Source organism: Arachis hypogaea, chromosome 9 (genome assembly GCF_003086295.3).
Source record: "Arachis hypogaea cultivar Tifrunner chromosome 9, arahy.Tifrunner.gnm2.J5K5, whole genome shotgun sequence".
Lineage (NCBI taxonomy): Eukaryota > Viridiplantae > Streptophyta > Magnoliopsida > Fabales > Fabaceae > Arachis > Arachis hypogaea.
The window spans coordinates 92,208,999-92,222,213 of NC_092044.1; the positions used below are offsets into that span (position 1 = coordinate 92,208,999).

At 34.6% G+C, this 13,215-nt stretch overlaps 1 protein-coding gene across 10 annotated transcripts; it reads left to right on the top strand.

Moving 5' to 3' along the window:
• The first annotated feature begins 424 nt into the window (after window positions 1–424).
• Window positions 425–4,959, top strand: LOC112711226 (protein IWS1 homolog 1-like). 10 transcript variants are annotated; one of them, XM_072203183.1, is made up of 12 exons: window positions 425–931; window positions 1,118–1,206; window positions 1,476–1,666; window positions 1,752–1,808; window positions 2,003–2,094; window positions 2,175–2,237; window positions 2,337–2,487; window positions 2,828–2,876; window positions 3,307–3,390; window positions 4,196–4,275; window positions 4,424–4,584; window positions 4,724–4,959. In XM_072203183.1, exons 9-11 carry the CDS (start codon window positions 3,310–3,312, stop codon window positions 4,569–4,571), a joined length of 309 nt encoding a protein of 102 aa, XP_072059284.1. In that variant the 5' UTR covers window positions 425–931; window positions 1,118–1,206; window positions 1,476–1,666; window positions 1,752–1,808; window positions 2,003–2,094; window positions 2,175–2,237; window positions 2,337–2,487; window positions 2,828–2,876; window positions 3,307–3,309; the 3' UTR covers window positions 4,572–4,584; window positions 4,724–4,959. The 10 variants fall into 10 exon arrangements, with proteins under 10 accessions (XP_072059284.1, XP_072059279.1, XP_072059281.1 ...); XM_072203178.1 differs by having other exon boundaries at window positions 4,445–4,584; XM_072203180.1 differs by having other exon boundaries at window positions 1,481–1,666.
• The last annotated feature ends 8,256 nt before the right edge of the window (window positions 4,960–13,215 follow it).

The following is a 13,215-nucleotide window of genomic DNA, read 5'->3' on the forward strand; positions in this document are numbered from 1 at the left end:
GGGTTAGGCGGTGACGATCACTACAAGAAAAAAGGCCTGTCGGCACCCTTTTTTCTTGCCACGCTTTTAAAGCGTGCCCAAAAGTGGTCTATGGGCACACTTGCGAGGGTGGCCACTGATTTGTGATTTAGCCACGTTTGAAAAGTGTGGCCATAGAGAGAAATCGGCACGCTTTTATTAGGGTGGCCACTTATTTAAAATTTGGCTACGTTTTTTTATTACCACGCTTAAAAAGCGTGGCCATAGAAAAAAATTGGCACGCTTTTAAAACGTGGCAAAATGGTTTCATTATCGTGACATTTTAAAGCGTGGCCGTTTCCTCTAAATCTTTCGGCATGCTTTATAAGCGTGGCCACAAAGTTCCAAAAAAAAAAAAAAGAAAAATTCCACCGCTCTTAATTCGAAACAAACAGTTTACACAACTCCCTAACAACACTTCTTCCTTTCTTCGAAACACACCCTCCTCTTCTTTGAAACAATGCCTTAAAAGCGAAAACCCTAACACAGAGCTCATCACCCTAACGGCGGCGGCGCTCTTCACCTAACATAGAGCTCATCGCCGGTGCTCTCGGTCTCTTCCCCCAATAACATTCATTGGTCAACCTCGTTCCAACCCTCTCTAGCAACCCCTCCGTAGGTGCCACCTCTGCCGGTGTTCCCTGCGTCGGCGCTCCTTCCGTCTCTCCTGTAAACACCTATCCCTCCTTCGGCGGTGACTCACTCTGGTAAGGCCTCCCTCGGCGCTCACTCTCTATCGCAAACCCTCCGTCGACGCTCACTCTCTCTCGCAAACCCTCAATCGTCACTCCTCCCTCCATGGTTCAGCACCCGCCGTGTTGCCGTCTCCCTCTCTGAAGTCGTCGCGTCGCCGTCTCTATCTCCTTCACTCGTCGCACCTCCATCAGCCACGTTCAGCGTTCGCAGCACCGTGGTAAATTATCTGTTCAAAATTTTTCTTGATCTGATTATTTGTTTTTGAATTTGATTTTTGTTTTGATTTTCTTGGTTCTTCATTTTTTTCTGATTTTTCTAAATTTATATTTTTTGTTCTAATCTGATATTTGGGTTAGGTTTTTTTTTTCTAAACTTCTTGACATTTGGTTCTGTTCTGCTACAGCTGTGGTAGTGCTCAGCTGCTGCTATGTGATGCTGAACTGCTACTGCTTTGCCTGTTCTGTTATTCTAGTTTTTCTACATCAACTAGCAGTAGGTTAATCTTTTCATACTTTAAGCATTCACGGTTAGGATTTTTATTTGTTTAATTTTTGTTGATTGATATTAATGGTTTGAGTTAATTGTTCCTTTGCTATGTGTGTGGTTTAAGATCTGAGTTGTTGTATGTTTTTATGAAAGAGGATTGAAACTTGTTAAATGAATTAAACTTTGTGTTTAGATTTGTTCTTGCCCCAAGAAACTCTGCTTGTGATAAGTCGTTTTAATTAATAACTCTGCTTGGCGACAATGTGTTTTGAAAGAGCAGGGGACTCCTACTGGGAGAAAAAGTCTAAGGCTGCTGGTCTTAGGGCAACTGCAAACCATTTGCGTGATTTGAATCCTGAGGATGCGCACGAAATTCTTAGGCAAGCTGCTGAAATTTTTGAAGGAATAGGAATAATTAATATTGCAGCTCAATGTTTTTCAGATTTGGGAGATCATGAAAAAGCTGGTATAAATTTGAAGTTTAGCTTCTATATCTATGCTTGTCATCTGTTATTAGTTACTTCACATTTTTTTCTCTTCTCTTATCGAAGTCTGACGAAGAAATCAATGTAAATAGAAAACTAGCTAAGGAACTGGTTGACAAATGGGTAAGTAATCTGTGAAACTCTTGCTTCAGCATGTATCATTTATCTTTCCTTAAAAATTATACTGATTCTTGAATACATTATAATAGTATGCATTTTCTTTTTTTTACAAGCTATCCTTTTTTCATCCAGGAGTAGTTTTCTTTTTTGGGGGCAGATACTTAAAAAAGCACATCATTTTTGCTTTATAATTGCAGAGCCGACCCATATTTAATAAGAGTACACAGTTTGAGGACATGAGAAATGCTGAGGACGACAGGATTCCTTTCAGGAGGCCAACTGTTAAAAAGTGCTCAACCATTCTGATTTAAATTGCTTGTCTTTAAGCAATATTTGTCTTATGTATTGCAATATGCTGAATTTCTACAGGCCAGCAAATAAAGCAGCAGGGATAGAATCTAGAGATGGTGATCTTGATTTGGAATTTCCACAGTAAGTCTTGGGTATTAAGATATTACTGGTGGAGCAGTGTGAACTAAGTTGTCACTGATTTATGTTATAGATGCTAATTGTTCTGAATGTATAATGCAGGCCTAGGTCTGGACAGTCTTCTTCAAGGCAACATGCATCAAGGCCAAAAGCAACACTTTTGGATTTTGTGATCCGTCCCCAGTCTAAAATTGATCCAGAAGAAGTTAGAGTGTGAGCAAAAGCTGCTGCACAAGATCAGCAGAGAATGAAGGTTTGTGCTTTACCTCGGGGTGGGAGTATTGTTTTTTTTTAAAGCTTTTTATGATTCCCTGCAATTCTTTAAGTTTTCAAGTGTTTGGAGAGTATCTTACAAATGTAGAATACTGAGGAAGTGAATATGTAAAAATAAAAATTGGAAGTAGAGAGATGTAGTTTTTCTCAATTTTTACTAAGAGGGAATAAAACTGATCTGCCTAAATGATATTTGGACTGGTATATAGGAAGGGTTGAAATAAGTTGTCATGTCATTGTCTACATGTGATCATAAATCTTTTTTCCTGTAAATTACTTGATGTACACAGCTCTGACATAGCTCTTCGAAAACATTTCAGCCTTTCCCAGTTGAGCAAGCGAAAATTCTATCACTCTCGCATATACCAGGTAATAAGTGATTGCCATTTATTTGTTTACTGTTCTGCACTTCAGTTTCCTTGACATACCACATATAAATCGTCCTGAAAAAACAAGAGCCGAGTACAATGAGAGGCCTATACAGAGTGCTCCCTGTATCTTCCTGTGGAAATTTTCTATTTGTTGCAATTGTTTGGATAATAAATGTGATTTTAGATCATCGGTTCGATAATGTTGGGGATGCAAATAGCAATTTTTTACCAAAAATATGTTTTTGTCCATCAAATGGAAAGTTCTTAATAGAGTATGCTAGCAATTCTATATTTTAGAAAAATATCTCCACTCTCCCTCTCTCAAAAGAAATCAAAATATGTAATTACATGCTCTTTAATGGTTTTTTATGTCGGACAAATATTTTCCTCATTTCCGTTTTCATTTATTTATTTATTTGTCCTTCAAGCCAATGGAACTTGAAGAAGTTCTATCAGAAGGAGATAGTGATGATGAAGTTGATGATGAAGTTGCTGATTTTGAAGAGCTAAGGGTATGCATGATTATATATATGATCCTTGTTTCAAAATTTATAATCTCTTTTACCTTTTTAAATGTAACTCTTGTGATACAAGAATGGTCTGATAAAGCTTTTGGGTAAAACTTGGATGGCCCTGTGGCTATGAGGCTCAGTAGTTCTTTGTTACTTTTATTATTAACTTCTTGAAATACAAGTGTCTCAAAGGGAGAAAGAAAGAACATAGAAAAGCTGTAGGGAAATATTTTGCCGCTTACCCAAAAACCTACTTAATAGTGTTTACATGTTAGTGATGTCACTAATTACTTAACCCATAAGAGTCTCCTAATTACTTTATATGCCGTTTGTTAACAAATTGTTGTTTGGATTTACATCAACTGTACTTAAAGGATAAAATATACTCTTTTGTCCCTGAAGTTTTTGAGAAATTTTAAAATTACCCTTAACGTTTAAATTTTGTTCCTCTAATTTCAAATATGTTTCAATTATACCCTTCGGGGTTAAGAGACATATTTGAAACAAGAGGGACACAATTGAAACAAATTAAACGTTGATATTTTTGATACTTTTCGAAAACTTCAGGAACAAAAAAAATGTACTTTACCAACACTTAAATTGGATGGTTTAATCGAATTTTAGACCTTGTTAGGAGAGCTTAATTACCATTTGTGATTCTAATTTGACAATTAAATTTCTGCTTTATCATTGTAAAGGTTTAGTTTGAGGCTTTGGGATGGGAATATGAAATCTATTGCACCTTTTAGTATTTCTTCATACTATACGTTTTGAAGATTCATTGAAACATTTTGATACCTTGCAGAGGCTCGGTAATTTTGACAATGTGACCAATGCTGAGAAGAAATTCATGCATATGTGGAACTCATTTATTCGAAAGCAATGGTAAGTTCTTTTCATTTTGACTCTATTCGCTCTCTGTTCGTTGCGTCTTCCTTGTTTTGATAAAGGGGCAAAACATAAAAAGATGTAATCAATTTCAAGACCGAGACTTTCATAAATTGTGAGCATAATAACCAGCAACATGCATCAGCCATGTATCTTGTGTTTACAGGGCTATTTTAGCTTGGCCTTCTATTATTGCGCACCACAACAAAGACAAGAAGGCAGGGGGGAAACTGATCACTGTGGCTGATGTTGTGAAGGAACACTGGACAACTTATAGAAGAAATTTTTTTTAGATATGACTATGAGGTAGGTGTCATCATGGTTGCAATTGAAGTTTCATTTGTAACATGATCTTGGCATTTCAGTTTTATCTGTTGATTTTCTTACTAAAATGAGCATGGTTAAGTGTAATGGTTTATTTTACAAATCCATCTCCTTCATGTAGGAATGTGAATCTGAAGGTGCTAATAAAATGGTAGCATACCTACGAGAGACTGCATCAAAGAGCAAGACTGGTGATAAGTTCTAATGATAATTTTGATAGTTCTAATGATCTCCTAAGTTCTAATGATGAACTTATTTTGTCCTAATTTAATTATTAGTTTTGTTAAAGTATTGTAATTTTTTATTACAATTTTAGCATGTAAATAATTCATGTAAATCAATAAAAAATCAATTTTTTATACCTTCTAATTTTCTCCTTTTTTTTAATTTGACAAAGGAAAGCGTGGCAAAAGATTTTAGCTGGCAAGCCACGCTTTGAAGTGTGATTGTATGAAAGCGTACCGAAAACCAGCCTAATTGGCACACTTCAAAAGCGTGGCGATATGTACACTTTTTGGTACACTTTTAAAGCGTAGCTATAGGTTAATAGATATGGCCATGCTTTTTAAGCATTGCAAGATACAAAAGCGTGCCGATAGATCCACAAAAGCATGGCATTAGAGCTACCGGCACGCTGGCGGATGTGACCCTTTCAAAAGCGTGCTGATAGTTCAAAAAGCGTGGTGAAAAGCTATCGGCAAGCTTTTTTGCACTTTTCGGCACGCTTTTAAATCGTGGCAGAAAGCTTATTTTCTTGTAGTGGATGGAGGACCTGGGTTAGGCGGCAACGATGGAGGAAGAGGCGGCGGTGCTGAGGACTTGGGACGGCAGCGGCGCTGAGGACCTAGGTTAGGCGGCGACGATGGAGGGCTAGGCGGCTAGGGTTTCTTTGATTCAGAACATGAATGAATGAATTATTGAGGGAAGAGAGGGGGGTTGGGTCACGAGGGGGGGGGGGGTTTGGGAATGACCTGGATCCGTTTCCCTTTTTTTGAGGTAATGACCAATTCGGTACCCAAAAGATTCAAACGCTGACATTTTGGTACCTGACTATTGTTATTGACAAAAAGGTACCTGAATGTTTTAAATTTTTGCCAAGCGTGTCCACGTGCTTGCCGGACCATAGCTCCGGTGAGTACGCTGCTTACGTGGACGCCGGTTTTTGCTGACAAGATGAGTTTTATATATTAGATGGAATTTGTAACTAAAACTATGGTTAGCCTACCTGGAAATTAAGTTAACCTAATTCAATCTTAGTTTTGCCCCAATTTAATTTTGTCCAAAAACCCAATTTTGCTCTCTTCGTTCGCTCGTAGAGCAGGATCTTAATCTGGAAGATGCAAGCAACTAGGGCTCGTGGAAAAAGGTGGAACTGTGAGAAAGCACTCATCCATTCAAGCCTTCGACGTGGATGGTGGTTCAAGAATTGTCAGTAAAATCTACGACGGGTGTTGCTTTTGTCCCCTTCCAGTGGTTCCGTTGAAGTCGAAGACAAATAGCAACCCTGATAGATGGTTTCTACGTTGCCCTATGTGGAAGGTAAGCTTAGAATGTTGATGGATACGTGACGAAATGATGCAATCTTCTTGGGTTTGTTTTCTCCACTTATTCAGATTTAGTTTTCGATCGCACTCTGATTCATGAAATTTTTGTGTCGTGCTAGAACACACAAAGACGTTGTGGGTATTTTCAATGTTTGGATGAAATAGAAGAGCAATGTGTGGAAGGAGAAGTTTCTTCGGAGAATAGCAACATGGTGGACATAACAAAACCAAAGAAGAAAAGCAGAATTAATCTGGAGTGTAGTGATGGCCGGGAAAGGGATAGGATGATGATGATGCTTTCTGTGGTGAATGACATGAAGGAGCAGCTGAAGAGGGTTGAGTTGTTATTGATTGTTATCTGTATATTGTTTGGGTTAAATCTGGTTTTGAGTCTGCTTTGTTTGGCTAAGTAGGAAGACAATGGTTAAATTTAAGAGTTTAAGAATGAAATTTTATTTCTTTGTAATGTTCTCCTAATTGTAATTGAGATGAATTAATGGATGCTATGTTATTATTATTCTGTGATTGAGTTATTGTTGTTGAATTGTGAGCAAGCTATATATAAGATAGGTAAGCATTTAAGAAAAGATAACATAAACAGAAGCTGAATAAAACACCTGTCTCATAGCATGAAATCATAATTCATAAGTATTCAGAGTAACATATTTCAGACCCCAAATAACACAAGCCAGCCCCAAAAAAACCTAACATGGCATAATGACACTTATGGTCATAGCAAGTACTACTAATCCAAGATGACAGTAACAAAATCACAAAAAACTTGGTTAGCACTTAACATGCCATAATGGCACTTAGGTGCATAGTAACTACATCAGGTCCAACATGGAACTAAAAACAAAATGAAAACCCAAGAAACTAAGGTCACTTCTTGTTGCTTGCTGAAGGCTTTGATAGTTGTGGTCCAGATTGCTTTTTCTTCTTCAAGGATGGGGTGGGCATGAAGCCTGTGAACCTGCTCTGTGTGGTTGGGCTCGCTGTTGCCATGGTTTTCCTAGTCACACTTGGTGGCCTAGATGTGGCTGAAGGTTGGGCTTGAAGAGTGGGCCTAACCAATGGACCTTGTGGCATTGACCCAGGCCCACTACTTGGTCCTGCAGCATTGGTTGGTGAGGGTGGGATCTGAGATTTAGACCCAGCAGCATGCCTGACAACCCTAGGTTGAGCAGGGGGTGATGGTGCAACTGCAACATTTTGTGTGGGAGTGGGAGGTGTTGTTGAGCTTGCTGTTGTTCCTCTTCGAGTGGTCCTGCCCCTTCCTCTTGTTGGTGGTATTGGTGATGTTGGTGCTAGTGGCCTTGCTGCCACTAGAGGTGCTGGTTCTGAGCTGGTTGCTGGTGTAGTGGCTGCATTAGGGGGTGTAGTAGTTGTTGTAATAGACACATCAAGCTCAGTGTTCTGTATCAGTAGGGTCATTAGTTTAAAAAAAGGCTTTCTCAGTTCCAGGTCCAACATTTTGGAAAGAATAAGGTTTGCTAAAATACAATTGTTTACCTCATCAAGCTGACTTTTTGGGTGGTTTTGAGTGAGGTCTTCTTCATCTGCAACATGTGCAGCATGTGCAGCCTCCATGGTCTCCTCCCAGTTAGTTTCTTGCTCTCTAGCTTCTTCCTCATCAATTCCTTCTTCTTCAGCTGCTGCTCTAGTTGATTTTTCAGGGCAAGTTCTACTATTATGTCCAACCTTGCAGATAGACAATGAATAAAGTAAATCAGCATTCATCAAATTTAGAAATGATTGAATGATATTATGTAAGTAGATAGTGGAGAATAAATTTGTTTGACTTACTCTCTTGCAGGTTTGACATGTTATCTGGCGATATTTTCTCTTGGCATTGTATTGGCTCCCAGAATTTTTTGCTCGCTGTTGTCCTTCTTCCTTTTCTTTGAAGGTCTGCCAATAGGACTCTTGTATGGAGGAGGCAGACAAGGCAACCCTTCATGATGCTCCCAATACTCTTGACTTGGTATGCTGTTAATGTGAAACTGGTAAGTCCTATTGTATGCCTCAATGGTGAGCTTGTGATGGACATAGTCTTCAGGCTTCTCGTTCTTCTTCGTGCCAAGCTTCCAGAGCAACGTCTCTCCCTCTCTACGTGACCTTTAAGTTTTACTAGTAGTGACACACTAAGTCACAATAACTCAGTAACTAGTAACAACATTTGCTAATTGGGTTTTAGGGCAAAATTAAATTGGGGCAAAACCAAGATTGAATTAGGTTAACTTAATTTTCAGGTAGGCTAACCATAGTTTTAATTACAAATTTCATCTAATATAAAACTCATCTTGTCAGCAAAATCCGGCATCCCCGTAAGCATCGTACTCACTGGAGCTATGGTCCGGCAAGCACGTGGACACGCATGGGAAAAATTTAAAACATTCAGGTACCTTTTTGTCAATAACAATAGTCAGGTACCAAAATGTCAGCGTTTGAATCTTTCAGGTACCGAATTGGTCATTACCTCTTTTTTTTTACAAATTAAAAAACGGCGTCGTGTTATCCGAACCGGCCGGTTATCAGTCTGCCCAACCAGTCAGTTCTCAGCCGATTCGACGGGTTCTCATCATTTTTTTTCGAGCGCTTATAGGGGGAGGATCGGACTACTTGCATCGTTGGTTCTCGGTTGAATCAGTTCGACCAGCCGGTCCGGTCCGATTTTCAGAACCATGGGATGGGTTCGATTCAAAGATAAAATTAACTGTTAGTTTAGTTAAAAATTGAAAATTTTGGCTAAAAAGAAATAGAAAGAGATATATTGGGAAAAATTTTGGTATTATGATCGACAAATTTTAATGTTATTTTCAACAAATTTTGGTGTTATTTTTATTTTTGATAACTTTTAATTAGTTAAAAAAAATTTATGTTACTATTAATAAATTTTGGTATCAAAATTTAAAAATTTTGTGTCAATCTTAATAAAATTTGATATATTTTTTAATAAATTTTATACAATTAAAATTCTCTTTCTTCTTCTTTTTTATTGTCATCATGTTAATCTTCTTTTTTATTTTTTATCTTTTTCTTCTTGTTTTATTTTTTATAAAAACAAAAATAAAAAAAACAAAATAAAAAATATTATAATAACATCAAAAAGAGAAGGAGAAGAAATGAAAAAAATACAATAATAGTAATAGTAATAGAAGAATGATGAGTACTACAAAAAATTTTGGTTAAAATAACGGTTTTGTAGAGTAATTATGCACAATAATTTTAACTGTCATTATTCTCAAGACTGCGCTTTCAACCATAATTTTGGATGTCATTTTAGATATTACGGTGGTTTTCGAAAAATCGCCACAATTCTCATGATTTAAAATGGCGATTTTCTACGTGTTTAAAAAGGCGGATAAAATTACAGTTTTCTCCATGTTTAAAATGACAGTTGAAACTGCCATTTTATCCGGTAAAAATGGCGGGATTTTTTTGTTTAAAACAGCGGTTTAAAACACCGATTTTATCAGTTAAAATAATACTTTTTTATATTTAAAAGGGCGGTCAGAACCACCATTTTTATCTGATAAAATTGTAATTTTTTATCATTTAAAGTGGCGGTTAAAACTGTCGTTTTTACCAGTTAAAATGATAACTTTTACTCATTTTAAAATCGCAATTTTAACCATCATTTTTACCTAATTGAAATGACAATTTTAATAATTATTTTTACATGATTAAAATAATAATTTTATACTATTTTTTAGCGTATTAAAATGACACATTTTGCTTAATTAAAATAGCAATTAAAACTGTTATTTTAACCTCATTGAACAAATAAATTTTTGTTTAGAATTTCGTAATAGTTAGAAATCATAAGCCATAAACAAAACATCAAATATGAGTTATAATTTTTATAATTCATACATAGTATCAAAAATTAAAAGTTATACCGCATAAGCCATAAATAAAGTATCAAAGATAACATATAGTTTTTCAGTTATACATGTCTTAATATATAGTCGCTAAACATAAAGTCTTCGTCAAAAAAAAAAAAACGTTTTTTTATTACTCATTTCAGAAGATCTATTTTCTAACTTTTTTTTATAGTATAACTTCACTCTCTTGATACCATTCGTAAGACAAAAATATAATAAATATTAAGATTATCTAATAAATATATTAAGTAACTGAAGATAATAATTATGTTAGTCTTTCAGGTAAAAATTTAAATTATAAATATAGAAAAGAAGATAATATACCTTATCTTATGACTAATGAGCAAAAAACAATTCCATTGAGTGCGATCTGATGTCTTAGAAAACTCACACAGGAATCAGAAGGCATCATAAGATATTTTATGTAATTATTTATGCAGAAGCATCCATAAAAATTATTCTTCACACACATACATCTCAAACCTAGCAAATTGCCTTAATCAATTATCATGAGAAAACAATTTTTTGTTTTGGTAAAAATAAGAGCTTTAGTACACTACAATAAATATAGACTTTAGTAACGTCAAATTTCGCAAAGTCTTAAAATTATTTCTTTTAGATAGTTTTAGATAACGATTTTTTTATAGTGTTATTATTGAATTTAATTTTTCATTATTTTATAACAACAAACTAAAATCGTTCTCTTTGACTATTTTAAAAAATGATTTTATAATCGTTATCATGATTTGTTTTTAAGTAATGATTTTTTTATTGTTGTTTAAATAATTTTACAAAAAAACCGCATAAAAACTATTGCCAAAAGAACGGTTTTATAAATATTACAATAATATTTTATCAAATAACAATTTTTTTAATATTATTTAAATAATTATATAAATTAAAAAATACATATAAAAATGATTATAAATAATCATGCAAATTTAAATATTTTTTTTATAAATATTAAATTTATAAAATATTCAAAAATTATTGTTATAATATATAACAAATATTATATACTTTTGATTTCATTCTCACTCTAAAATCTAACATAATATTTTTTTAACACTTAACAAAATTTTAAGAACCTCCCTTCAGAACAAAATATATATAGACCTGATCTTTTAATATATTAAATTATTCTTAATTTTAAATAGGAGTAATTACGGAACCCTAATTTATAAATTGAGTACTCTTAAAATACTTTTGTTATAATAAATTTAATTGTAAATTACTATTCTACTTTAAAATTTTATCAAAATCTTCAAACTCACTACTTTTTTTTTTTTTCCTTAACCCAAACCCTAACCTAATTTCCAAATTAAACATACATACACCTTATTCTTGCTCACTTAGCCACTGACGGACGGAGGAATAAAAGAAAGAACAGATAAGTACAAGAGAGAAGAGAGTGGGATCGAAGGGGAAGAAGAAAAGAGGAAGAAGGAGAGCACGGCGCCGGACAAAGAAGGAACTGCCACCGTGGCCACGCCTCTGTTTGTCTCTTTCTCCTCAACGCGCCGTCACTAACTCTGCTCCTGGCGTCCCCGTCGCTCCTGCTCGCGTCGTCGTCACTAAATTTTCTCCTCGGCGTTGCCGTCACTGACAACTCGTCGGCATCGCAGCCACTTCTCCTCATCGTCCCTGCTCTCTGCTCTAGCAGGGGAAAACAACTTTTGAGTATGTAAACTCCGGTAACCTTTTCTTTCCCATTTTAATATCTTGTTTCTCATTGCTTTTTAGTTTTTGGGGGCAAAATTTCTATTATGATTCAAAGACCAAACAAAGGGTTACAATGAAATTTGTGTTAGTTTTTCTTATAGATCAAAGATCTTTGTAGAAAAGATAATTTATAAGAACTCTTTAGTGTTTTCTTTCTGAATTTGTTCATGAAATTACTGTTTCATTTGTTCTTTTGTTTATCAGAACTTTTTTTTTTCATTCTTGAATTGAATGTGGATTGCAGAAGTATGTGAATTGAATTGTGTTATCTTTTAGCAGTGCCGCTGTCGTCGTCTTCTCGTAGCTCTATCATCATTGTGGTTGGCAGCGTCGTCGTCGTATTCTAAGTTAGTTCAAATTTAAATTTTCTAGCTACTAAGACTGTCCAGTTTATTTATTTATTCATTAATTTATTTTTTTTCGTTATTCTTAATCCTTCTCATTGGTTTATTTCAATGATATTTCATCATTACCATAGGGAAAATAATGTTCTGAGCATATCTTTTCATGTTTGTCTATGAATTATTCTACAACCTTTTTAAAGCATGCTCAAACATATTCTTATTGAGAAAAAGTTAATTGGAGTGAAGATTTGAATTTACCACATTCATGCTTGAAAATAACTACACTTTAACAAGATTATATTGAGGATTTAAGGTTTTCCTATGTCTGAACACATCCAACAAGCTTAATTTGAGCTCCAAACTTGCAGGTTTTCCAAATCCAGTTTCTTTCAAAGGTACACCTGTATTCACTTTTATTGATTCCTGTATTAGATGATTTGCCTGGTACTGCCCCAAGTTCAAATGTGTGAAGAGAATCAAAGTTAAGCCAAATAAATAGTTGAAGTTAAGGTTTAGCTAATGTAGTTATTGATCAAGATTTTAGCTTTAGTACTTAGAGGCAATTTAATTAGTTGAATTCATAGGTTATAAAAGAGCTAAAGCCAGATGAAGTAATGTTCAGAAATTTCCTAAGACTAGTGTTAAACCCGTGCGATGCACGGGGTTATATTTAAATTTGATAAATTAAATTAAAAATAATATTTTATAATCATATATTTTTTAAATTTAGTATAACACTATCATCATCGTTATATAATAAACGTGTTAAATATGTTATTTTATCTTTATTCAAAGTAAAATATGAATAGAAGAGTTCGAAGTTTATAATATTCTTGAACCATAAGGAGAGAGATAAAAAAATAAGAACATATATAACTGTAATAATAGCATGTTAATTTTACCTTAAATTTTATATCAAAAAGTTAATAAAAATTTATCAACAACCTAATATCTTACTAACTTCATTAGAAAATCATTGGATGTTGTGCTCCTTGTTACACATTTCATTTCAAATTTGAAAAAAGAGTTATAGATAAATTAGTTATATCTATAGTAAAGATTTGTACAAAAGTGTAAATCATAACATGCTATTAAAATGAAAATAATATTATTCTT